The sequence below is a fragment of the Mixophyes fleayi genome, chromosome 9 (genome assembly GCF_038048845.1).
Source record: "Mixophyes fleayi isolate aMixFle1 chromosome 9, aMixFle1.hap1, whole genome shotgun sequence".
Classification (NCBI taxonomy): Eukaryota; Metazoa; Chordata; class Amphibia; order Anura; family Limnodynastidae; genus Mixophyes; species Mixophyes fleayi.
In genome coordinates, this window is record NC_134410.1 from 20,779,107 (window position 1) to 20,806,984 (window position 27,878).

Genomic DNA, 27,878 nt, shown 5'->3' on the forward strand with positions numbered 1-27,878 from the left:
TATCAAACATACACACGCACAGACAGAGGAAGAGACAAGGGGCAATTTTGATAGCAGCCAATTAACCTATCAGTATGTTTTTGGAGTGTGTGAGAAAACCAGAGCACCCGGAGGAAACCCACGCAAAAGCAGGAAGAACATACAAACTCCACACAGATAAGGCCATGGTCGGGAATTGAACTCATGACCCCAGTGCTGTGAGGCAGAAGTGCTAACATCTTGAAAGACTGGAAATAACACTATTGATAGTAGCAATAGGCAGACTTCACAACAATGTTTAGGGGCATATTCAATTGTCCGCGGGATTGCCGAAAATCACGCGGACCGCGCAGGATTACCGTTATTACGGTAATCCTGCACGGGAAAAAACGTTAATACGGTAATTTACTCGCTGGATTTCAGCTCGCAGCTCAGGGATAATAATAATATATGGATGTATATAAATATACAAATAAATGTAGAAAATATACATAAAAAATATATGACCAGTGAGCTACAGCACTCACGGGACCCGAAAAAATACAACAGTTATTTTTAGAAGCACCATATATATATATATATATATATATATATATCTTTATCAAGACATTTAACAAGTGAAAAACACCATGATAAATACCTAGACAAGGTGCGGATGAGCACACATGATATACACATCATATGAGTATGAGTCATAAAATCAAAGGCAACATTATAGAGTGTGAGTCATAAAATCTCTGACAATAAGTAATCCTTCTAGGAGAGATAACCATCATACGCTGAAATCCATATAACAGTGATTTATTTCTGTTCCCTATTACTTTGTGCTTCCTTTATAGTGGCTGCCACACCGCCTCCTTAATTGAACTTACTTTTTAATCTTTCCTCTTTTTTTCTCTCTAAAAAAATGGTTCAGCGCCGATTGCTGCCATCCTCGCAGATGAATGTGTACTGTCACCTTGTGTTCCTCCACTCTTAGGCTAGGGACATACTACAGGATTTTCCAACCAATCTGTTATCTACAACGATTCTACCTATGGCTGAAGCTCCGATCAGTCGGGCAATTCATGTGTACACACTATATACGATTTACCTTCAGATCATACTTGCCAACTCTCCCGGGAATGTCCGGGAGACTCCCGGATTCTGGATGGGTCTCCCGGGAGAGTATGGCAGCTTCCCGCATCTGCCACTTCATAGTGAAGTGGGCAGAATTAGATCCATAAGGCACCGATTCTCAGGGAATCGTGGAATTTATATTATCCTGTTCTGCAAAATAAATATCTTGTTTTCCCACTTAAGTGCAAAAATAGGCACACTTGTACGCATAATCCGCACTTACCGAGTACACCACTAATCTGCCCACGGTCTACCATTGGATGGTGCAAACATTGGCACCCGTGCAGACCCGTCTCCTTGGCCCGGGAAGCCCATGCACTCCCCCAGATGCATTTGCGCAAAAATAGTGAATGCTGTCGCTTTTGCCAGTGACTCTTCTGTTACATATATACACTGTTCCTATAGAGTGTAGTAGAATTTGGCCACCACTCCTGTCTTCCTATTCCATGTATCTTCTACCAAAAAAGAACTAGGGGAGCTTATGTGTGACATAATGTGAACTGGGGGCACACTGAGAGAAAAAGGTTGCTGTCCCCTGCTGATATATATTCCACAATCTTGTTTGTCTCTCAAAAATGTATTCTGCTTTCTTTTTATGACATGTTCCTCAAATCTGTCTAATTTGTTTTATTTTGAGAGGTCTTGTAAGTTACTGTAATCTTCTAAGTCAAATAGGTTCCAACAATTCTTTGAAAATATTTACTTGCGAGTTTTCTGTATCTTCAATTAGCAGTTTCATTAGAAACGTAATAATTATTTTATGTTTATATAGCAATAATGACTTGTTTTATTTGAAACTCTGTAATATGTATAAGCACATATAAACTTTTTAATTATGTTATGCTAATATGCACCCCATTAACAAAATCAAGAGTGGTTAGAAAATAAACCTGCCAGTCACTGAATTATATATCTATCCCTGATATAGTCCACTGTAGACAGGATGAAAAGCATTGGATTTTAGCCAGGGCCGGCGCTACTATTAGGTAAACCAAGGTGGTTGCCTGGGGCGTTAATAGCAGACTTGCCAACTCTCCCGAAATATCCGGGAGACTCCCGCATTTTGCGAGAGTCTCCCGGGCGAGTGTGGCGATCCCCCGCATCTGGATAATTCTGCCCACTTCCTAGTGAAGTGGGCAGAATTAAGTCCCAAACGCCGCGATTCCCGGTGAATCGCGGTGTTTGGCCCCGCCCCCCGCTGTCAAATGACGCATTTTGCGTCATCACGTCATGGGGGCAGGTCCAAAATGACGCCACTTGGAGCCCCGCCCCCCCCCCCCGTTACGCCCACCTCCTCTGCAGGCTCCCGGATTTCACCAACAGAAAGTTGGTAAGTATGGTTAATAGTTAGAGGAGGTGCCTAAAATACTGAATGAGTGACATAATATCACTCATCCAGGGTTTTAAATGCACCTGGAGAAGCAGCCAGCAGTCTGTGATAGGCTGGCAGTGTGAATCGCAGCATTTTAGATCTAAGGGAAGTGGGCAGATGCTGGAGGCTGCCATACTCTTCCGGGAGTCTGGGATTCCAGCCCGAAATCCGGGAGTCTCCGGGACATTCCGGCAGAATTGGCAGGTATGATATAAATAAATTATGATGATGATGATGATTTTAATCTGGTTAATACGCACACAATAAAATAAAAAAAATTGGGGGGGGGGGGGTATAAAAGTAATATTTAAAAAAAAAACAAAGAAAAACAGTTCTTAAGAAAGTATAAATTACAAAGATCTTAAAAAAATGCTTTTTAATGTGCCCTTTTTATAGTAATAAGAATACAAACAAAAAAAACCCAGTATAAGTTGCATATGATAAACTATGTTAAGCAGGGTTTACAACTGTCCATAATTTCCAATGACAGTCTCAAGTTTTGAAGATTTCTCCCTGGTTCTTGAACTTAACCAATGCCACTAAATTCCTTTTTTTCTGCAATTGTTAACAATACATCCTTAACCTTTGGAACTTAGAAGTTAATATGTATTAAACATAGACATTTGAAATGCATGAGGCATATGTCATAATAACCTGATACCGTGCACGTGACGTGTCACGTGGTCAGACCCACCACCTCCGCAGCTCAGCGTCCCCGGGAGTCGTACGGATACAAGGTGAGCTTGTCAATCAAGTGATCCAGAGGGGCGGGGCTATATGACAGCATCTCATATCGCTGCAGTGGTCACCTGACGTGGGGGCGGGGTTACAGGACATGTAAATGAGCTGGCTGGTGATGGACGGGCCGGCGCTTAGGCTTTGGTAAGTGACATGTTGTATGCATGGAAATGTGATCTGCTGCAGGCACACGTGTGCTGTGTACATACATGGGGGTGCTAGTGATATGCACTAGTGACAGATGCCAGCAGCCTGTAAGTCTGCTGCAAGCTGAACATGCTAGTCACATGTATGATCACAGTGATCATGTGATGTGTACTAGGGATATATAGGCTGTATGTGGGTTGTCAGACTGTACCTATGAAGTACACATGATGCATAGTAACAGTTGTGGATTGCACCACTCCTTGCATGTTTCATATGTGTTTAATCCTATATGACTGGTCTCACTGCATGCTAGTGTCATGCCAATGGAACATGCCACTTGGATGTTTAGAACTAACAGTGACATCAGGTTTCCCATAACATTGTGTTTGTCTGTGGAAATCTTTAACTTGGACTATTGATTCTCAGAGTCCAGACTGGATGTTACAGATTAACCGGGTTAGTAGGGATCAGTGTGATAGGTGATCAGTGTAACTATCTTAAGTATATATCACCCAGAAAAAGAAAAGGGTGAAAGCTATAGAGAAAACAGACTATGTGGTGTCCTGTGGTTCTGTTTTCTATTACAGTTATGGGCCATGCCCATTAAGCATGTTACTTATGCATATAACAGTTATAACTAGTAGGATATGAATGAAATAAGTCCTTAAGACCTTGTGTTGGCAAATTTGACCTTGCTGTTGTCCCCTGTAATGTTATAGCTGCTTACGGAAGGTTCATGGTAATGAATGAAAGCCTCATAATACCACCATGTCCCACCTTTCACCCAGGAAGCAGTGTAGGGAGATGTATTTTATTCAGCTTGTAGGCTAATTACATGTATGTGTATGTATATGTATGTGTATGTGTATGTATGTATGTATATGTATGTATGTATCAAGGCCTATAAAGTGTTTGAAATGTGTGAAGTGATCCCTCCCCAGTGCCCACAGCTTGAATCGGACGCTGCTGCATGCGGTCCAGCTTGGCACGCACTTACTGTACATTGACTACGTGCATACGTTCGGTCCCCGCCCTGCTCTCACTCAGTAAATTGCAGGCTGTAGTAAGGGCCCATTGATGAATGGATGTTGCTGCGTTCACTGGCGTATGCTTTGGTTTTGGACATGTGACAGTATAGCTGCCAGCTTAACATGTTGGCCTGTGGAGCTGACAGGAAAGGTGACAGCAGAGAGACATCAGGAGCGGTGGCGTTGGAAGGGTGAAGATGGTGGTGAGACTGGTATACACTGGAGTTCTGTGTGGGGTTTTGTTTTTTTCATTGTTCCTCAGAGCATTAAGTTCCGCCCTCTCACCTGTGAACAAGTGCACCTGATTCAACACCACCAGGCCCCATTACCTTCCCTCTTACACTATCTTTTCCTGCACTATGACCAGTTCTGTTAATAACCAGAGCAGACTTCCCCATCCAGGTACAGGCTGCCCGACGTGTGGCCATAGAGCAGGGGTCTTAATGCTCAAATGATCCATTGATCTTGGGTCAGCCAGGTCTCAAAACAGTTTTGAAAGGTAAGGTGGCTGGGTGGACCTTTGTGACAGATACTGATCCTTAGAGGACCTGTCACTGGGTCATATACTGGTATTATTATTTTAATTAATAGTGCCTAGTAGGCAAACAAAAATATCGGCGCTTTCCATGCGAGAGAGCATTCTATTCATAGTACAAGTATATGGACAGGCTTCCTCCATCCCATAGATCAGGAGAGCTGTGGGATATACAGAAAGGTCCTGACTTACCTAACGTTCTGTTATCGGCTGGCTGCAGCGTCTTTCAGTGCCTTTATGGTAGGTAGGTGTGCATGGGGAAAAAATGCCTCCCCACCCAATTACAAAAGTATATTATTTTTAGTTCTGATAAGGCACCAACAGATGTGCATACATAATTGTGGACTGTATTAGTTGCTTTTATCCAAGGAATTTGAATTAACTTTATTTTTTAAAAGCCTGGAATTTGAGAACTAAGGAACTCTTAACAATTGAATGGAATTTGTCAGTATAAAACAAACAAAAAAAAAAGCAATGCCCCGTCTTCTCGTGCCTGATTCTCATCAACCTCATGTACACTAACTATCTATGCCAGTGTTAGGCTGTTGTATACCAGGAGAGCTGACTGATGTACAAGGGTCTTGTAAGAGACAAGGTGGTCCTGGATAAACACACAGCTATGTCACATCAATAAACATATGTATTAGACATTTCATCTGTGTAACTTGGGTACCAGGACACTACTATGATATTTAAAAGTAGACGTTACCAACACCAGTTGTAACGCTGTTTCTTCCCCATTATTGTCCTTTTCACATTGTGTTCTTGTCAATAAGCACAGTTGCAAACTGCGTATTCGTAAGCATTCCGGAAACCAGGGTAAGCAGTTTTATATTTGCATTGTATCTTACAGGTTGCACATTAGTGTTTAATTGATATTCATGTTCATTTTTGAAGTGTGGAATTCACTGGGGTGACTTTGTATTTCTGTCATAGTTTGAGCTCATAATGTCACAATTTACTATGGACCGCTATGCAATCTTGCAGAGACGACCACCTTACTTTGTGCATCATTGGCTGCCTCAAGGATATCCCGAATCAAGAAACGTTGTGTATGTGATGGATCTGGAGCCTCTTCCGGATGAGGTTCTCCTCTTGATCTTCAGCTTTCTGCCGGCCCGGGACCTGATTGCCCATTGTAGGTGCGTGAGCCAGCGCTGGAAGTATCTGGTAGACTCGCCCTCCTTGTGGAGGATGAAGTGTGAGCATGAGCGAAAGACTGAGATTCTGAGAGCCGCTGATATGTGTCACGACTTCTCCTGGCAGAGCGTTTGTCTGAAGAAGCCGTTTTCCCGGAACTTGGTGCGCAATTCATGTGGTGCAGGTGAGAGGACAAAGGCAGACTAGGTGGACCTGTACGTTCCTTTATGCTGTCACATTCTAGGTGTAGGAGAGAGTGGAGTATGTTGGCAGATCAGGAGCATTATACACAGATCAATGAAAGATTTTTAGTTATACCAAACTTACCCCTGCCCCTGTTTCACTGAGCAGTCCTGCTTGAAAAACAGAACATTCCACCATAAAAGGCTGTGTACGCTGCCAGAATATTGTGCATGCACAAAAAGACTTGCTCAGTGTCTCTGAAATTAGCATCTAAGATACAAACTAAACCGACGCATCCATGTTACATGGAGTATCTGTCCCTTAGGGCTCTAGTCTGCAGAAGGACAGGAATTGGAAGATCTGTAGAGTGGGGATCTTCAAGGATCCTATATATACGTGATGCATGCATAGATGTAGAGAGGTTTCTCCACAATAAGTAATGGTAAATCACTGGATCTAGGGACATAGAATCCTACTTGGAGCTTGTTTACTAACATTGCATTTAGGTGCAACATCTGCACTAAACCATCACAAGGAATCATATACTTCCTTTTATGGCATAACTTCATATAAACAGATGAGAGCTAATTGCTGATTGGCAGCTGTGATTTGCTGCACATTTAGCACAGAAGAGTACAGCATACATAAGCCCTAGTGAGTGGCATACACTGAGGCAAGCTAGGATTGTCCACGATCCTTTTTTAGACCAGAAATATGAATGATCTCTTTAAAATAAGAGATATTATAGGGCAGCCGAGGCAAAAGTGGAATCCCCCACACCACACCCTGTGCAAATCCTCCATTTCTCTCAACCATTTTCCTGTTGAAAAGTGAACGAGACAGAATTCAAGATAAAGGACTAAAAACTAATCGATGATAAACATTTATGAAGCCAATGCAGAACAACAATAAATGCACAGGGTTTTTAGTTTTCAAGACTTTTTGTAATGGAGTAATTTATATTCCCCCCCCCCTTCCTCCTCCTCCTGCTGCTGCTGCTTAAAATACTCCTCCCTTTAGAGTATTAAGCTGGATGCATGGTCAGTAAATATAGTACATATTTGGATACTTATGTAGATACATGGGCATATAACCCTAACCCTACAGTATGAATTCTAACCTACAATGGATAGACTGCAGGATGGAGCGATTGGCTCATGTTAGATAAAACGCTGGTCCACGTCGGACTTGTGCAGGACAAACGCTGCATGTCAGAGAACGTCCTCTGCCTCTAAACGCTGATTTCTATTCTTTTCCCAGAACAATTACAGCACTGGCATGCCCTACATAGAGCGGATGGTTGGGCGGTGGAAAACAACTATTCCGTTTTGGAAGGAGCAGAGAGCCAGACTTGCTTTGTCACCTCATTTTTGTAAGTAGCAGACTGGCCCATTTCAGAAAGGTAAGTCGTTCCCTTTTGTAACCCTCTGCAAACCTCTCCACAGATGGTGTGAGAAGACCCAGATCGTAGACCTTTTGAGAGCAGGACTTTGGGAACACTTCCTGGACGTCCACCAGCCTATCATCCACGTATCCGATTGGTGAATATAAACTGCATTCAGCATCTGCATGACGTTCATATACTAGAGCCGTCTTCTGGACAGATATCGTGAGAGACTGACATGAAATTGTGGTTTAAAGTACTGCCTCCTGGTTGGCTCTTAATGATCACATGACATTACACTTGCCCACAGGACAGCCCCCACCTATGGCTATTTTCCAAAGGTGGGGGCTGTCCTGTTAAAATGGCAGGATGTACAAGACCAAGGGAGAGGAATAGTGTTTTTATTCTAACAATATTATCACAGGAATATGTTAACTGTACGTTGCAAATAAATTTTACTCTGGCTGCAAGATTTAATGTTTTGTCAGTTCTGCATGACAGGTACACGTTATATCAGATGTCCACCCAAATTATCTTAACACTATTTTAAGCTGTGTTCAGATTTAAACATGTTTCATGACATACACCGTTTTTTATTTTTGCCAATTTTAATCAATAAAGTTTTTCTACAGATGTCTTGTATGCCATGCCTTATTAACCAGCGTTCAGCCAAACTTCTCTGAACACTGGTGGGCAAAGCATAGCTACAGAATCAGCAGGGTAATTCCAAATTCAAAAACTAAAGACAAGAATAACTTTTTCAAATCCCTGAAAACATGTTAATGTTTTTTTCAGACACTTTATGCCCAGTGTTGGCTTCTCCGTGTTTTTCTCCCAGGTATGCTGGGCGACGGGACTGTGGCTGCGTTTATGAAATAAAAGTCCAGCTCCTTGCTGTCGACAGGAAAACTGTGATCCAGGAATTTAAGGAGAAGCCTGAACCCATCCCGCAATGGAACGACACAAAATACCAACAGGTCGGATACTGGGGGAGTCGGTGCTTTCCAGCAGTTTGTCTTCAGCAACCGTATGTTAGTTACTGTCCTGAGCAAAGTCATCTAATATAGAGGTTCTCAAAGTCTTTAGGGACCCCTAACGGTGCAGGCTTTCCAGATCTCCTTTTTGGAGCACAGGTGTATTCATGACTGACTGGCTCATTATAACAGATCCACAGATGGTATAATTATTTCACTTGTGACCTGGAAAACCTGCACTGTTAGGGCTCCCTGAGGACTGGGTGTGGGAAATTATGATCTGGAATATATGAAACCTTTTCATAACTATATCCTGCACACTTGCGCCCTCTTCCGCCCCATGGTGTGCCACACTCATGCCCTCTCCTCTGCCCCGATAGGACATGCCCATCTCGCCCTCTCCTCTACCTGAAACGTTGTGACTTGTGCTCTCTCCACAGGTTTCTCATGAGTTCCACAGTTATGGACCTGGTGTGCGCTACGTGAGCTTTATGCATAAAGGAAAGGACTCGCAGTTCTGGCAAGGATGGTATGGCGCTCGTATCTCAAACTCCTCGGTCACGTTGAAGTGCAGAAACACAGAGCCTTGTACCCTGCCTTGCCCGCCTAGCATACTGGAAGAGGCATGACGATCCCTTGCCTTGTTCATACGACTTATGTTTCTCAGATCGCCTTTTTATATATATTCCTCGCTCTCTATCCGGATTACGGACTTGAAGTTTGGCTACTGTGTGTGTTACGGACTTCTATTTTTAAACAATAAACCATTGTTTTTGACAAAGTTCTCTCTGCTAAAAGGAAATAGTCAATTGTTGCATTTCAATCCTCTTATACAGGAGAAAGTACGGGGTTCGTGCTGTGAGGTCATCGTTGCATTGCACATATCCCCTGCAAGGCTTCAGACGTAAAATAACAATATGCGATGACACAATGGTTCTTCAGAATTCTCATTTACGGTTTGTTGTGGGCAGCAGTGGCTCAGTGCTTATCACTTCTGCCTCACAGCACTGGGGTCATGAGTTCGATTCCCGGCCTTATCTGGGTGGAGTTTGTATGTTCTCCGTGGGTTTCCTCAGGGTGCTTCGGTTTCCTCACACACTCCAAAAACATACTGGTAGATTAATTGGCTGCTAACAAATTGACCCTAGGCTGGCTGTCTGTGTATGTGTTAGGGAATTTAGACTGTAAGCCCCAATGGGGCAGGGACTGATGTGAGTGAGTTCTCTGTACAGCACTGCGGAATTAGTGGCGCTATATAAATGAATGGTGATGATACCTAGGTCCTCCAACACCCCTCTTTAATCTATTTATTCTGCACCCCAACTTCAAGACGGCTATGTTATAATCCACTATTCTAATGCAGGGTGTGAAATAACAGGCTTGTTACATTAATTGGCAGAACAAACCCTTTTACTGTCTCCTCGGAATGTTCAGAGATAAGAGCACAGCCCTGCTCTCCTCCAATCATTAATCCCCCCCTCCCCCACCGCTTCTGACCCTGTATACAAGCAATGGGTAGAGGAGTGAATGCCGCTGTATCGCACAGCATACTGCTACTTGGTATCACTGATAGGCTGTGAGCAGGGTACTCTGGACAAACTTCTGCCAATTAGCAATAAGCTTGCTTACATTATAAAGGTGTGCCACGTTTAGGGCACTAACAGCGTACCTGTGTAATGTTCTCAGTGCATTGCCTTAAACACGTTAGGCCACATACACAGTAATGTTTTTAACACTAGCAAAAATGTACAACCATATTTGAGATGCTGCTGTTACTAGTGTTTAGGAGATCACTGTAGGTTTAGCTTTGATAAACCGATAAACAGCTTTCTACCTACAGTTCTAAAGCAGGGGGAATGGAGGGTGGAACTGATGGTTTAGAGCAGGGTTTCCCAAACCCAGTCCTCAGGGCTCCCTAACAGAGCAGGTTTTCTGGATCACATGTGACATAATTAGGACCACCTGTTACAATGTGTCAGTCAGTAATGACTACACCTGTGCTCCGGCAAGGAGATTTTGAAAACCTGCACTGTTAGGGGTCCCTGAGGACTTGTTTTTCCCACTACCTTAATTTAATTACTACCCCCTCCTGCAAATGTTTACTGCAAACATTACTTTATCTGTGTGGGTTAATTTTGTTCTGTTCAGCCATGTATATTATTGATAGGCAACCTGATACACTTCAGGTACCACACGGGCGGCCCTCTAACCTACAAGAGGGCCGCACATCACCCCTAATCTCAGGAATAAGTTAAAACAATCCATTTATTAAAAGAGACACCTATCTGTAATCACACATCAGCTGGCATTCTATACAAGTGTTACAGGTCCGACAATAAAGCAGGATGGAGCTGGGGACCGCCTGCTGCCCATCACGTATAGCAGTCATACAGTAACATTATTTTATTCTTGTGCCCCTTGGACAGTGATAGCTAACCTGTGACACTCCAGGTGTTGTGAAACTACAATCCCCAGCATGCTTTGCCAGTAGATACCTAGCTGATGGCTTGCAGAGCATGCTGGTACTTGTAGTTTCACAACACCTGGAGTGTCACAGGTTAGCCATCACTGCCCTAGGAAATGACCTAAATCCGAAGTGCTCTCTGCATTACACCCAGCGTCTTGTCCATGGCCAGGGGAAATATACAAATGCCTCATTCGTAAGAGCTGAAAGGTAAAGCACTGTATTTAGTAACATTACCAGGAGAGCACATCCAAGCCAATAAAATAATCTAAAAGGTAGAAAACCCAAAGGTCATGTCACACTGAAGACATTAAAGGGCCAGGAAGTAAACATTGTATAACATTCCACAATAGAGCTGCCAATTATTTTCCATCAGCTGCTTTCATTTTAGCAGACAGGGTTGATTCTGGTAAATTTACATTAAATCTCCATTCTCAGAACCAGACTACTATAAATGTAGCGTGTTTACCATAACGTCACTAACTTCAATGTAGTGCTGGTACCAAAGAACCATTGTTTATTGACAAACAACATATTAATAGTCAAGATTGAAGGTGACTTACACATACATGATCAGGCAGTATTCACACGTGGCAGAAACTCTGTGTTTACACTGCCTGCTATGTACAGGTAAATATGTTAAAGTGTTACATGCCGCTGGGCACAAGCCTTAATGTTACTGAATAGATCAGTAATTGTACCACCTGGTCCCATAGGGAAATAATCACAATGTCATGTGTTGCAGACATGACTGCCCTGCAAAGATCATATGTTATTAGTGCAGCTAAACATAGGATACGATCAGCTCTGCTAAATCTAATGAAAGCAAGTGTCACCCAATAGCAATCCTGCACATAGATTGCAAATCAATTTAAAAAATAAATAAAATAAACATTAATTCAATTTATTTTTTCTAACTTTGAACACAAAGATTTGAATGGCTTCATCCCATGAAAATCCGACATAGTAAACAAATATTTTTGTTTCTGTTTTTACCCTCTTCCCTTTGCTGCAATTAGTAACCCCCTGCCCCCCATGAGGTGGAGACTGAGTTTCCACAATAGGTGGTGTTCGCTGCCCTCTAGTGGAGGAAGTGGTGTATAACAGCCCAAGAGTCACTATTGCTTCTTTTTCACATGGCCACAGTCATATTTTCCCCGGACCACTTTAAGTTTCACCCCGGGAAGATCCTGCGTACGCCCACCCTCCACCAGGACGATGTTGTGTTCCTGCAGGTTGTGTCCTTCTCCTGGAATAAAGCACACTACTTCCTTGCCATTGCTGAGACGTACACGGCAACACTTGCGGTTGGCAGAGTTGGGTTTCTTGGGCTTACGGATAATGGTTTTCAATACGACACCCTTGAGCTGAGGGCTGTTTCCCAAGATTCCTAGTTTGGGTGGGGGTCTCTTAGGTCGTCCTGCTCTGTGCATCTGATTCAGGGTGGCCATGCTACGAGAGTTCTCCGCTGGAGGGACATGGCTGGTTGGGAGAACAGCTCGGGAGAGGAAAGAACCTAGAGAGAGAAAGAGAGACAGTAAATGTAAAGAGAAAGTGGACTCTGAATAATCACTCCATTACAGCATAGCAAAATCCCATCTGTTTGATTCTCTTAAAGTACTTGTGAACATTGGAGGAAGCTGATTTGTGGGCGGAGTTAAAATCATACTTGCCAACTCTCCCTGAATGTCAGGGAGACTCCCTGAAATAGGGGTGATCTCCCTCACTCCCTTAAGAGTCTGGCATTCTCCCTGATGCTGAGCCAGTACAAGACGTGGTTGGCTTCGCCATCTGTGGCATGATGACACAGTTCAGAAATTGTGTCCTATGTCCATGTATTGATGCCTATGGAGGTGGCCATTTTCATGGAGACCAAGATTTAATCAAAGACTGACAGGTAAGACAACATGACTTCAGTAATGGAGACAGAAATGTAAAAGACACTTCAGTCTCTAGAGATTCATTAGCTGCTTTTCTTTAACGCATAGTTGCCTACTCCCCCTGGAATGTCCAGGAGACCTTCCGGGAGAGCAGGGCAACGTCCCGGTTCTCACCCCCGCAATAGATAGTGGTGGGGACGGGGCTTAATGACAAATATTGCCTCATATTAGCCCCACCCCCTGCTGTAATTGGCCCAAATTGTGACAATCATTTAGGGGGCGACACCAAAATGAGGCAATTCATTAAGCCCCGCCCCCGCACACCCAACTCTCCCGGGATCACCCTGAAGCCAACGAGGAAAAGTTGGCAAGTACGGTTAAAATCCATGAGAATGCAGTCTAGAAAGTCTATAGTAAGATACAGTCAAGAACAGGCCCTACTACAGTCTGTTAAATAGAACTCAACATAACTTTTTTTTTTAGTAAAGAATGAAACTCAGAGAAAACTAATCAGAAGAGGTACTTTTAAAACATTTCAACGCAGAGGGGGTAGCTTGGTATGCATCAATTATGATTATAAAATTCATTGCACAGAAAAGTTTGGAAAGACCGACTCACCCCATCGCCAAGCTGTGGAGACAAGATTCCGTATTCCGGCACAAGACATCTCGGATCAGACAGACATTACCTGCGAAGGTCCAAAACCATGATGTAACTTACACTAGTCCATGCTGCCTGCCAACATGTGTCAATGTAGGTGGAAGTATTAAAACAAAATACTGTTAAGAATCACACCATGGATGCGAGAACACCTCTCTGAAGTGCTGCCCGTATTCAGTGTCCGCAGTGATTTTCCGCTTATCCTTTGAAAACCCCTGTAACACATAGCTCGATAAAACTAGAGGAAATACCAGCTCAGCTTCTCATTTTCTTCTGCAGGTCTTTGGGGAACATTAACCCTTACTTTGCTGGAGTCATGTCCGAGATAACAGACTAATCTAGAAAGTAAACTCTCACGGGGCAGCTCTCTTCCTTATGTCTCCTGTTCATCCGCTGTCTGTCTCCCTCGTATACCCCATGCCATGTCTACATTTTGTACAGGCGTTTGTTCACTCAAACCCACGGAATTTATGCCCGTATCTGTAATTATTTGCACGTTGCTTGTTTTTTTTATATACGTTGCTTACTCTCTCTTACCTGACATTGCTATTGTGCGTAATTGCATTCATCATCAACATTTATTTATATAGCAGCACCAATTCCGCAGCGCTGTACAGAGAAAATTTGCCACTCGCATCATGTATTTGTTAATATGTTTAACCATTTGCATGCTTCTGGTCATGCTTGTTACATTCATGTATGTCATATCTGTAATCCTGAGCCCATCCCCAACTCTCTTGTTTTGTTAAACAGTGATCTTCTTTCAAATTAATGCAATTAGTAATCCATTGATTACAATTTTTTTTTATTTTACCAGCGATGTTGTAAAATTTTGGAACTTTTCCTATTCACATCAATGATTTTTCCACAATGTTTGCTACATGTAAAAACCCAATTGAAATAAATGGGAAACGCTCTGGTAATAAATAAATAAAACCAGGGACACTCATTTTCACCACCAGCCAGTCACAAGCGGGCATTGGGTCGTTACACTGGGGACGAAGATTTAATGTTGGATAAAGTGGTGAATTAGGGTTTACAGTCTTACATTCAATTAAAATTTATTTTAAAATTGTGTATGCGTTTACTTATTTTTTTACTATTTTAATATAATGGTCAGGGGTCCTTTATACAAAGATCATAAAGTTGCTAATCCAAACTTGTTAATCCACCACAGCCCAGGAGGGTCATAAGGAGCTTCCGTGCTTATCAACGCAAGGCTGGCAGTCTCTGGGAGGAAGAGGGAAGGGTGGGTATGGTGTTTTTTGACAGCCACCCCCAGAGGCAGAACTAGCAAGCTGTGGACCCCACTGCACGGAGGCGGAAACTGGGGGCCCTGACCATTTGTCAAGCAGTGGGCCCATGCACGGTACCTGCCACTCCAATGGTAGTTCCACCACAGGCCACCCCCATAGAGGCACCAGCTTGCTAAATTTCACAATAGCAGGGAGACTTCATGTGTAAACCAGCAAGGCTATCTGCCACCTGGGGCTGGGTAAAGATTTGGGTGGCAGGGGGCTATGCTACATTTACAAACCCCATTGCAATGAATGGGCCTACTGTTTCTGTCAATGGAACATGCATATTAGTTGTTGTTTTTTAATCTTGCTCATTCAATGGCTTTGGAGTAGCTGAAACCAGGGAAACCACTTTTTAGGCCCCTTACCCACTAGCATTAGAAGCCATGCATCTGCTGCAGGCTCATGCCTCTACTTATAACACACAGGTATGGACTGGTTACAATGTCACCACACACAGCTTCTAGTCTTTGCCTACTGCTCTTTCTTACATTCATTCTTAATTTTGCACAACACAATTGTGCAATGTGTCCCTGACCTGCTGCAGCCCCTCACTCACCTTGAGCTCCTGTATCCCCATCACCATGTGCAGCTACTGCCGGGTCACACAGCCTGTGGGCGGGGTTTACTGTCCTGCTACCAGCAATCCCGATGTTATCCTGCACTACAATCTGATTGGCCTCTAGCTGCAAGCCACGCCCATCATGAGATCTGATTGGTCTGTTTACGACCACGCCCAATTGACATCGCATCTTGTCACCAAGATCACGCCTCCTTCTCTGGTCGACCCGCCTTATAGCTACAACGACGCACTTTGTTTATTGGCCAATGGCTGTGTCAGTCACGGCGCTCCTGCCTCTGATTGGACCATTCCGGTGACAGTGACAGGCGCTGTACGATTGGTCGGGTGCCCTTAGTGAAGATGGCGGCCCGCATGCTGGCCCGGGTGTGTGCCCGCTCTGTGTGCCGGGGCCCCGCAGGGAGAAGGGCCCTGAGCAGCCGGCTGTACGAGCATGTGCGGGAGGGCTACAGTGCGCGGCCCCAGCTGGACATGGAGACTATCAGCCGGGACCTGGAGGCTGCAGAGCGAGAGCTGGGGGAGAGAAGACCGGGGAGACCCCGAGAGGGGGAGCTGCGGACGGTGGTGAGAGGAGGCGGCGCACTGACGTGTTTACTGTCATTATAGCACCATGGGGGCTCCACTTACTGCAGTGCTGCTAAAGAAAAATAAAGTTATAGGGTTAATTCTCTCATTGTATACCTGGTGTTGTGTATATTATATAGATATATACACCAAGGTGATTACATTGGTATTCCAAACTGCAATCTCTACACTCTGGCCACTATATATATATATATATATATATATATATATATATATAATTTATTTTATTTTTATTTTTTGCTACTGCGTTAATTGTAAAACTATCAAATTCGATTCCCATTACATTGTCCACACTGCTGCTTCTAAATTTCCACTGTGTGTGTTTGTGTATATAATATATATATTTCTCACACACTGTATAGTGCAAGCTCTTGCTCGCAGGGTCCTCTCCTGCACTTTCTTCATCTACCGCCTATGTTTATATGTACTGTATAGTTTGTTTTATATATGTTTTCTTCTACCCAGTAACTGATGCTGCACCTTACAAATAAATAAAGTAAAAATGTACCTCCCAACTGTCCTGATTTAGGTGGAATGTTCCTGTTGTTCTGACAGTCAGGACCTTGTTTCGGCTGCCAGAAGTGTTGGGATGTATGTCCCACTCAGCATCGCAAGGGATTTTTTTTTTTTGATTTTTTTTTTTTTTTTTTTTTTTTAGGAGAAACGTTTTGACCTAACACGTCACCAATTTGTTGTGACCATCTCCTTTTTGTGTCAAAATGCACATGTTCCAATTGGCTCCCAGTCTTAAAATTGGTGGCAAGTAATTTTTTTTGCCAACCAAAAATATGTAGGAGTCCTTTTCACTACTGAAGTGGTGTTACAACGAAGGGGGGAATGTTTGCTGTGAAGTTGACAGGGCTGGGAGTACCTGGGACAGGGGTCACTAACAGACTGAATCTATGAAATAAGTCACGGCTTATGAAATTCATATTCCTTAGGCCAACTGAAATAGATTAACTGATGGAACCTGTCATGTACAGAAGATGTGTGATTTATCTCCTTGCGCTATTACACTCAGAATGAGGTTGAGTGCTTCAGGGAGTAGTAAGCTCCCCCAAACGCACAATTTTGCATTATGATCATAAATAATGAAACAATGAAAATGTGACTACATGTCTGGGAAATGACTCAAGTTCATTTGAAAATGTAACCATTCAGATTTGATTCATTTAATTGCCCATTCATTAAAAACAGTTATTATATATCACTTAGTATTTGCAGATTTAATGATTGTAATAAAGTATTTTAAAATATAAACTGGTATAAATACTTTTATAAACAGGTGTAAAATATATCATTATCTTTGTCCCTCTTTGACAAGTAAATACAGAATAAACAAAAAAAAATACCAAAACAATCTAATACAATGAAAATAAAAATTCTGTAATGTTTGATTCCTTTGTCAAAATCTACTGCTGGCATATTATAAAGAATAATGTACAGCCTACAAATATAATGTATGAGAAGACACCTTCTGTGCTGTGTATAAAAGCACTAGGGCCCCAGCCTCATGCATTCATATGCATGGGGCGCCTCAGTGATTTATAATATATTATTTCCTAGTAGGGGGTGTATGTCTATTTGTTTTCTGCGCATGCTCAAAATCTCAAGTGACTGAAGTGTATTGTTATATGCTAGAAACATAGGGCAGTTTATAAGCTAAATGTAAACAAACAATTGGTCAATAAAGTAACATCAGCAGGAATTTAGGGGATGATGTCTTGTCTTATACTCTGAAAACCTGTGTTCTGTTGTGTGGTAGTGTTAATGGGAGGCCATGTATAAAGTAATCACCAGTCATCTTGTTGTAACAGGTTCGCTCCTGGGAGCAGCTGCAACGACTGAGACAAGACATCCACAGCCTGGAGGAGGAGAAAACACAAATCGCCAATGAAGTCAAGGGTCTGACGGTGAGCGCTGGGTGTTACGTGGTCCCTGATATTGATGGGGGAGTTGTATGGTAGGGGGGGGTGATCAGATTGTGTCCATTGCTGCATTATTCATAGCATGTCCACCATTGGGGTCATGATTGTGATGGGGTTTTATATATGCAGGTTGTGTTTTACTGAGGGACCCTATTATAGAGGGATGGTGTTATATACAGACCACATACAGCAATAGGGGGACTCTGGTATAGAGGGGAGGGGAGTTTTATATGCAAATCATGTGCATATTGGTACCTCTGCTAAAGAGAGAGGATTGTTCAATACAGATCATGGGGTCCCTGGTCTATATTGGATGACATTTTTACATATAATTCTGCTCAGCGCTAGGAACTATCATAGTGCCAATAGGCACCAACTGCCCAGAGGCAGGGACTGGCACAGTGCTTCTAATGACCAAGTGCCCAGAGGCAGGGACTGGCACAATGCCCGTATCTACCCACTGGCCGGAGGCAGGGACTGGCACAATGCCCGTATTCTCCCACTTCCCGGAGGCAGGGACTAGTGCTCTTCTTGTAATCGTTAACTGGCTGGACAAGAAGTGCGAGCTGCATTGAAGCGCACACAGAAAGAGACCATGGTCATTCATGCCAAGTTGAGGGTGTGCCTAGCGTTAGGCTGCCCCTAAAACTCCTCCCCTAAAAATTAAATTCAAAATGATAAGCGCCCTACAAAATGCTAAATAAAATTAAGCGAGTACCGCGGGGTAGAGCTCAGCGTGTGTGTGTGTAGGAACACAGGGCCCCAGGCGGTTGGCTACTTTGCCCTCCTTTAATTCTGACCATGGATATAATCCCCATTGAGTACATATTACCTCAATAACTCTAAAGCACATACTAATTTGTTTTCTTTCCACAACTACTGAGCTTCGTATATACCACTGTCTGCTTTATCCGGTGAGATCTATTTCTCATCTTTAAAGATTTAGGCTGCTGTGAATCTCTCTCTCCTATCGCTGCTTCCTAACTCTGTGTCTCTCCCACAGCAAACACACGATCGTCAGAGCATGCAGTCTGTAAGTACATGATTACTCCTTTCGTGATCTATAGCATGTGTCTTTGCTGTGTTGGATCTGTTGATGTTCTGGTCCATATTTATACTCCACTCAGTTAAACCCAAACCAAAAAAATATGTAAACACAGTCAGTATTACTGATGATATAAATATTAAGTATTAGGACATGGACTTGTGACAAAATAAGGTTAATTTACAAAAAACTTTTGCTGCAATTTTTTTTAATGGCTAAGCGCATGTGTTTGCAGGTCAAGATAATCTATACAGAGGGGGGAAATCTGCACTGATTGTTGGAGGAGTTGAGGGGGGTAATTTGCCTGGTTTTGCGCTTACAGTGGATATAACATGTACTCACCCTTAATTGAAATTGCTGGTGTTTGCGATGTAAAGTCTAAAATCTTGAAATCAAGATAAATCCCATCAGGCATTCTTCCACCTTTTAATATGACTTTGGAACCAACAAAAATTAAAGTTAAAAACAAATAGACAACTTTTTGGAAACCGAAAAGCATTTTTATATACATAGAACTATAGTTACCGCCATATAGGATAAAATGATGAAATCATAAAGCATTGCGTGTCAGTTATGTTTGCTTTGACGTCACTGGCAATGCCTTCTGTAGTCTGTACAGAATAGGAAACGAAAAAAGTGGTTTTCCTGTAGCGCTTACAATTAAATTTTTCGACATCATAGGAGGATATTGTATAAAAGCTGAGAAATCTGATAACATTCTCTAAAATAGCTGATGGAAATACTAAATTTACACCATATGCAAAGTATTTATTTAGGATGTAAACAATTATTTCTTTGTATGTTTTCTTTAAAGTTTTCTGCTTGCTTTCTTCCTAAAATCACACTTTTTTTTTTTGTCGTTCCTTATTATAATATGTTAAAAAAAAAAAAAAAAAAGACCCAGTTATGTATATTCTACAAAAGTAATGTTTTATTGTGGCATTAAGCCACACTCCCTTTTTTTTTTTTATTCATTAGCCTAAAAAGTGGCAGAAAAATGTCAATAACTTAATAGCATAAAAAGGTAACATCTTCCATTCTTCCCATTGTATAAGTTATTTTTTAATTAATTTACATCCTCAATTGATAATGACGGGCTCCTTCTATATGTGAATGTGGTTGGAGGGTTCTGCTGACTGCCAGACAAGGTGTGTTCTTAATGAATGAGTCTGACATAAGGAAAGAGGAAGTGTGTGCGTCAGACCGGTAGAAATGTTAAACAGCGTTAGTAAGTACTTTATTTCCACGCAAACATAATCATTTGCAAATTGTTTTACTGATATACATTATAAAACAGTGTGGCTTTCTCCTGGAAATAATTTGGCATTATAATGTCCTTGTACTGGAGAGCGATTATGAAACCTATGTTATGTGAGGACAAGGTGAAAACAGGGACTTGTAGGTGCACAATCGCTGGAGAGCTTCAGGTTACCAAGCCTGGTGTGAGATTCTGCTCATGTCACATGTGACTCAGCTCCCCAGGTACCTGTCAATCAGGAACAGAGGAAAGGAGATACGTCAGCAGCTTACAGCGCTCTACCAGCAGGAGACTGAACAAGAGGAATCCTTTTACCTTGAAGCACTTAAGCTGCCAAACAGAACCCATCCTGATACGGTAAGAATCAGGCACCACAAAATAATCACCATTTAAAGTTGTAATTTGTCGGTGGGGGTGAAGTTTTATTATGAAGACCTGGGGGTAGATTTATCAAACCTTCTAAAAGTGAAGGTGTTGCCCATAGCAACCAATCAGATTCTAGCTATCAATTTTGAAGTACATTCCAGAACATGATGGCTAGAATCTGATTGGTTGCTATGGGCAACACCTTCATTTTTGCTTTTTAGAACATGTGATAAATCTACTCCCAAGTCTGAAATAAGTGGTAACAGAGAGCAATAACTTGTGCTCAGCTGTAAAGAGTATAAATGCAGGGTTTAGTGTAAGAGTTGGCACATCTAAGCTTGCCACACATTACAAACCTGTTGGATGTATGAAAAATGTAGCCATGCCCATTGGAGGCTAAGTTGCCCTAATCAGATCATTTAGACATCATGGTAGATGAAGAGATTGTTATGTGATTATGACAAATGCCCCTCGCTGCTCCTGGTGAATGATCTCGCATTCTGCCATCTGGGTCATTAACCCACCCGTCTTAATCCGGCTACAATAATTGGCCAGTTTAGTCACAAATGGCTCAGCAGACCTATATGCACGGCCTGCTTCGGACATATATGTGAAATGTTACAAGTTGATTTTTCATATTGAATCAACTCCTATTTTGGGTTTATACAGTTCTGTGTGATTTTATTGTTATAATTTGTGTTTTTGTAAACTGTGAGCCTTGTAAATTCCGAATGTTGATGGATTTTTGAAGCAAAGATGGATTCTTTTAACAACATGCTTAAATGTCCTTGTATCCCATCCCTTGTTTGTTACAGGGGGCTAGTTTTACTAGATGTTGCCTATAGCAACCAATCAGATTCTAGCTGTCATTTTGTAGAATGCACTAAATAAATGACAGCTAGAATCTGATTGGTTGCTATAGGCAACATCTCCACTTTTCCAAACCCGCAGTTTAGTAAATATACCCCAAAGTCTTTAGTGAAGTGGTAATTATACCAGATATGATACCAGATAGTGCCTTTAGAATGCAGCACCATATTCCATGAAGCTAATGAATTCCCATTGATCCTGCAGCCTGTTGGGGACGAGAGCAACGCTCGAGTGTTGGAGGTTGTCGGGGTGAAACCTGGTAAGGACTAGAATGACTGGTGTCAGCATTTATCAATGTCGACGCGGGGTTTGGATTCCTGTTTACGTTGTAGGACGTTAGGATGAATGTTGTTAAGAGAGGCCTGTTTTTTTTTGGGGAGAAGAACCATCAACACTGCATAATTTATATTTAATTTGACTGTATAATTGACAGCTATTTTGTTTATTTAATTTTTTTACAAATTAATTTTTACTGGACTGCAAACACTAGGTCCAACAGGAAACCATGTAATATTTCATTGTAGTGTTGGTAACAGGGCATTGCCCTATATTAGAAGCATAAAACGTGATCGGGCCCCGGTCTGTGTTGGATTTGAGAGTGATGTCTGTTTAGCATGAGAGTTACTGTAGACATGACACAGATTACTGGGCTGATGGATTTGCTGGGCAAATATTCTAATCACGTTTTTTTTCTCTACCAGAGTTCGATTTCGATGTCCAAGGACACCTGGAGATCGGGGAAGATTTGGATATTATCAGACAAAGGTAATAGAGCATCACTCAGTCCTTGTCTAATCCTTATCCATCTCTATAGGATGTATAGAGGTAAAACGTCTGCAGCTCGTTAATTATACATGAACCTCCTGTATGTAACGAATGTCTCATTAAGTAATGGTGACCTCGGGCATTTTCCGGGCTGAGGTCTTATGTTCATTCTGTCTGTGCTGTAACCTGGGAACATGCGTCAGCGTGATGTGTTTATCAGGACGGAATGGTTGCCATCAATATATCTTACTATGGAACCTATGTCTGTTGCTGTATCTTAGGCCAACGTGTTTGTTTATGTACAACAATGACGTTGTCTAGAAAACAGGATTATAGCTGATAAATTAATCACAGTAGGAAAGAGGATTGTGGCCGACGGGCAAAGTCTGCGCTGTGATATTAAAGGGACATGGAGCAAATATGACAGTAATGGAGTTTCAATGACCAAGGGAATTGTGACGTTTGTTTTCCAGGCGCCTGGCACACATCTCTGGTAACCGCTGCTATTACCTCCGCGGAGCTGGCACCATGTTGCAACACGCTCTTGTCAATTTTACGATGGAGAAACTTGTGAAGAAGGTAAGGAGAACGGCTCCTCACCATACGGTGGATACGCTGGTCTTGGCGTTGGCCCCGTCTGTGTATCACTCCCCCGTCTTCTCTTTCCTTGAAATTGACTTTTGGTTTCCCCTACAGGGTTTTATTCCGATGTCTGTGCCGGACATGCTGAGAGGAGTCATATTTGTGAGTTCACTTTGTGTCGCTGCGTTCGTTACTCTGATGGAAAATTAACATTTGTGCACAGAACCAACACAGATATTGACCTTCAGAGATGTTTAAACTTAATATCCGCCCAATTTCTTCTCCGCTCTCCTCTTGCTCTTTTCTCGCCTACCTCCATCCACCTGATGTGTCCCAGGAAGGTTGTGGTATGCAGGCCACCGCTCACAGCTCTCAGGTTTACAGCCTGGATCCATCCGCACATCCTGACTTACACCTGGCCGGAACCTCGGAGGTCGGTATTGCAGGTAATGCTACGTACATATACGCAGAGGCTCCTCCCTTGTGTACGTTTAGAACCAATGACAATGCTGCAGCTGGGGGAATTATAATGTATCCGCCCCCCCTTATTGCAGCCTGTTTTAATGGAAGTGCCAATAGCATGAGCAGAAATTAATGAATAAAGATTTCCGATTCAAATCCATGGATCTAGTTCTCGAACCTGTGTCCCGTCGGTGGGATCCGTAGTCTGCACCCTAAACCCACCTGATGTAATGTGGGAGGAAGCTGAGTGTGATTCAGTCGTCTAACACTGTGTTTTGTATTGCAGGGTACTTTATGGATCATGCTGTACAAATGTCTGATCTCCCAATAAGGTGAGCCGTATCCTGTGATATTACCCCACCTCTGGTCATACCACCTTCTGTATTAACCTGTTTTGTTTTTAATTATATCTGACAACTTCTGCTATATACAGACATACTGGACCTTCATATGCGTCCTTGGCTGTATGAGTTCTCCACTTAGCTCTATGTATCTTATCTCCTTTACTTTGGGCAGATATGAGCACATCATTGACTGGAGTGATAGGGAAGGAAAGAATTGTTGTGGATGCTGCATTGTTCAGCTTATACCGTATCCTGTGTCTCCGTGTCTGATCCTGACCTACTGCTCTGTCTGGGAGAACTGTCAAGTTCTTCCACTTCTTAGAACAGGACACTTGGCTTCTGTAGGTCTGCAGATCATTCCTCCACATACAGCACAAATCAGATTGTTATTACAGTACTGCTCCTACATTGTATATCACTACATCCATCCACAATCTTTTTAGTCATTGCCAAGTAATGTTATAATTTTGCTATTGATAACGTTTATATCTGCAGATCATTTAGTCAGCGTTCAGCACATTAGACTTGATCTATGCACTCGGAGACGGTGCTGCAGATCCTTTCATACTTCACTTCCTAGGACTGTATTTCAGATCAGAGGCTAAAATCCCATCATTCCCTCTGTGCTCCTAGGGGAATCCTTCAGTTCTAGAGCGCCATCCACCTACTAACCCTTATTGTGGTTCTAGGCCTTCCATCATAACCCAGTTATCTAAATGGTGAGATGTATTAAAATCTCATCTTCAGACACGTCCTAGCCCTTGTGCACCATCCTGTGCCTCCAAGAGAGTTCTACACTTCTCTTATCTCTCCATGGTGGAGCTGTCCCTGTAATTCTTCTGCTCCTCTCTCTTTGCTGTTTTCCTGGACTCTGAGAGTCGTATTTATGATTTTTGAACAGGACTGTTTGCTGCAGCACATGTTACAGAGCAGAGACTGAGACCGGACGGGAGACGTGGGGTCTCTATCGAGTCCACCATTTTACCAAGGTCAGTCTTTCGCCCGGTGTCTTAGGCCACCGTCCTAATCCTGGGTATATCGGTTACAACCGTCTTCACTCTTCAGGTTGAGATGTTCGGGGTCACGGCCAACGAGAGTGGGAAGGAAAGTCAGGAGTTGTTGGATGAGTTTCTGCAGATCCAGAAAGAGATTTTCTCAGATCTCGGTTTACACTTCATGTGAGTTAAACGCGCGTTCATCATCTTGCCGTAGTGCCGGGAAGGATTGTGTGTCTGTGTGTGTGTCTGTGTGTGTGTTTCAGGCTGTGTGAGCAAATCTAGTACTTCTGTCACAACCAATACCCTTTCTGTCTGGTGGATTGATTAGTTCTTTGTATATTTGGTTCTGTCTTGCAATGATCCCTTTAGATCTGTGTCTGGTTGAATGATTTGGACGATGTATATGCTTATGTTCTGAAAATACCTCTCATAACTCTGCCGAATGCTTTACAAGGATCCTCTGTTTAGAGCTGAGGTCACCAGTGTATTGCTTAGTTTTGTGTTTGTAAACCTGATTCTATGTTACGTTTCTGTTCTGCATCCAGGTGTTTGCTCTGATTTAGCAGGAATACTTCCTAGAACTGTATGTGACTGTCTGCCAATGTTTGTTATCCTAATGATGTTTGTGCCTTTGTGCCAGGGTTTTGGAGATGCCATCTCAGGAACTTGGGCTGCCAGCCTACAGGAAGTATGACGTAGAGGCTTGGATGCCAGGTCGAGAGAAATATGGAGAGGTACATATTAGAGAAAGACCTCTAACTGTAAAACAAAGCTTTGTGTGTGTATATTGTATAATATTCATCACCGTACGTGTAGTAATCGAGCAGTGAAGACAGGGGGCGCTGAATCACAGCTTTAGTAATGTTCAATGCAAGTTGGTGAATAATAATGTACACATCCGTGTCAATGTTATATCCTTCTCCCCTAGATTTCCAGTGCATCAAACTGCACCGATTACCAGAGCCGGAGGCTGAACATCATGTATCAGAGACCTGATGGGGGTCTGCGTCATGCTCACACAGTGAGTGTACAAACACCATGTGTGTTCTGGATCATCTTACATTAGCCAGGCATGCCTGTATAATGTCCACATAGATACATATTTGGTGTGCGCTATACTTGTAATGACATTTTTTTTGTAATGTGACTTTTAGAGCCAGACAGAGTCGTCTGGCTAAATAGCAGAACCAGGACACAGCCTGAACTCTGATATTCTTTCCTCAATTTATTTGGGTTGTAAATCGCCCTGACCTGTCCTCTCGTTCTTCGGTTATTGATATCTTTTATGGCTGATGTATAGTACAATTTAACACATACTTGTTAATAGGGGATTGGTCATTATACTAACTGGTCTTTATACTTGCAGGTTAATGGTACGGCTTGCGCTGTCCCACGACTCCTCATCGCCATTCTGGAGTCCAACCAGTTAAAGGTGAATGTTTTAGAAAAATGTTTCACCTGCCTTTGCCCTATGATGTACTGCCTGAGCTTTCTCTGCCCCCTCTTGTTTTACTGCCTGTGCGTTCCCTGCCCCCGACACGTTTTACTTCCTGAATTATCATTGTCCCCTACACGTTTTACTGCCTGAACTCTCCTTTGCTCCCTACACGTTTTACTGCCTGAACTCTCCTTTGTTCCCGACACGTTTTACTGCCTGAGCTCTCCTTGCCCCGACACGTTTTACTGCCTGAGCTCTCCTTGCCCCCGACACGTTTTATTGCCTGAGCTCTCCTTGCCCCCGACACGTTTTACTGCCTGAGCTCTCTCCGCACCCCTCCTTGCTTATCGCCTCCGGTCTCCCCACCCAAACCTACCATTTCTTTCTCTAACCCATCCCATTTAATGTTGCATCTTCTTTTAGGATGGCAGTGTACGTGTTCCTCAGGTCTTACAACCGTTCATGAACACTGACGTCATAGAAAAGCCACCTTACACTCCACAGAAATACATCGGGCCCAATCAGAGGAAATATGAAAGAAAGATAACGTGACCTTGTTGGTGGAAGGAACATTGACCATGTATCGGGATGAGGAGTGGACAGAGATAGAGTACTCATCTAGAATAATAAAGACAGTGGGACCCATGATGATCTCTGTACGGCTGCTGGAGAAAGCTGGACCCAGCCCCAGTTCTATATCATGTTTTATAAATAAACTTAATGACAAGCTATGTGCTTATAATTCATGTCACTATAATAATCTGTTCATTATATATGGAATAATGTTTCCCTGCTCTAATTTACAAATAGCTCTGTGACCACACATATGCACTAGGCTACAAGTGAAGCACTTTTTAAATTAGCTTGTAGAATGTCAAAGTGACAGTAATATTTCTTATTCCATATAAAACAAGTGTTTATAATGATTTCACAAGTAAGTTTCTGCTAATAGTATTTACAAGTGTTTATACATCTGTTAACATCATCTGTGGATTATATGCTTGAAGTCTTAAAATAAGGTCATTGGTGATTACCAGAGGGATGTCCTCCCGGCACAACTACATGAGATACAATACTGCCTACTATAGTATGTGTTCAATCATAATGTTATGTTGTACACCCCATATATATGATCTGTGAGGGGGGGGGGGGGGGAGTAGTGTTAAATAAATCAGAAACTGAACCACCCTGATGAGTAGAGGAGTCGGCCCACTGGGTGCAGGTTAGAGAGAGTAGTTTGGAGACACAAGGAGAATGTTGATAATCAATAGGGATATTCCCAAGATGATGGTGATGATGTCAACAGAGAAGAAGAGAGGGAACCAGTCATCCGGTTAGTATGTACTTGAAATTATGAAAACGTGAGTGATGGGACATTTGGTAGATTTGGAGTTGGGGGTGACGTGTGGAAGGTCAGCAGGTTGGGCAGTGGCTGATTGTGTGATCCGTGTCTCTTGTTACTGCCGGAAGGTTGAGGTTTATTGAGCGGAAGAGATCGTGGGTTGAGGTTACAGACAGCGGACATTCAGTAGGACATATTTACAGGATTTTGAAAGTGATAGAGGACAGGTAAATTGTTTGAGGTTTCTATAATATTTTGAATTGGAATGACTTGTGATTTGCTTATATAAAATATGTGTGTGTGTGTATGTATGTGTGTGTATATGTATATGTATGTATATGTATATGTATGTATATATATATATATATATATATATATATATATATAAAGCAGATAGAGATAAAAACAGATGAC

General features: G+C 42.5%; 3 protein-coding genes across 4 annotated transcripts; 2 read left to right on the top strand and 1 right to left on the bottom strand.

Moving 5' to 3' along the window:
* Nucleotides 1–3,272: 3,272 nt before the first annotated feature.
* Nucleotides 3,273–9,380, top strand: FBXO27 (F-box protein 27). Of its 2 annotated transcripts, none has more exons than XM_075186814.1 (6): nt 3,273–3,352; nt 5,906–6,242; nt 7,502–7,613; nt 7,687–7,782; nt 8,464–8,602; nt 9,040–9,380. In XM_075186814.1, the coding sequence occupies exons 2-6, from the start codon at nt 5,978–5,980 to the stop codon at nt 9,226–9,228; spliced, it is 801 nt and encodes a 266-aa protein (XP_075042915.1). In that variant the 5' UTR covers nt 3,273–3,352; nt 5,906–5,977; the 3' UTR covers nt 9,229–9,380. The 2 variants fall into 2 exon arrangements, with proteins under 2 accessions (XP_075042915.1, XP_075042914.1); XM_075186813.1 differs by having other exon boundaries at nt 3,280–3,352; nt 5,855–6,242.
* A 2,571-nt stretch (nt 9,381–11,951) lies between these two features.
* On the bottom strand, nt 11,952–15,565 carry MRPS12 (mitochondrial ribosomal protein S12). The gene is made up of 3 exons (XM_075186815.1): nt 15,461–15,565; nt 13,562–13,631; nt 11,952–12,579 (listed from the first exon to the last, which is right to left on the bottom strand). The coding sequence occupies exons 2-3, from the start codon at nt 13,608–13,610 to the stop codon at nt 12,182–12,184; spliced, it is 447 nt and encodes a 148-aa protein (XP_075042916.1). The 5' UTR covers nt 13,611–13,631; nt 15,461–15,565; the 3' UTR covers nt 11,952–12,181.
* Nucleotides 15,566–15,741: 176 nt separating this feature from the next.
* On the top strand, nt 15,742–26,864 carry SARS2 (seryl-tRNA synthetase 2, mitochondrial). The gene is made up of 16 exons (XM_075186812.1): nt 15,742–16,045; nt 17,884–17,979; nt 18,998–19,027; nt 20,514–20,654; nt 21,738–21,792; nt 22,235–22,298; nt 22,772–22,877; nt 22,995–23,042; nt 23,218–23,326; nt 23,629–23,674; nt 24,588–24,675; nt 24,752–24,864; nt 25,325–25,418; nt 25,613–25,705; nt 26,051–26,116; nt 26,546–26,864. The coding sequence occupies exons 1-16, from the start codon at nt 15,824–15,826 to the stop codon at nt 26,672–26,674; spliced, it is 1,500 nt and encodes a 499-aa protein (XP_075042913.1). The 5' UTR covers nt 15,742–15,823; the 3' UTR covers nt 26,675–26,864.
* The last annotated feature ends 1,014 nt before the right edge of the window (nt 26,865–27,878 follow it).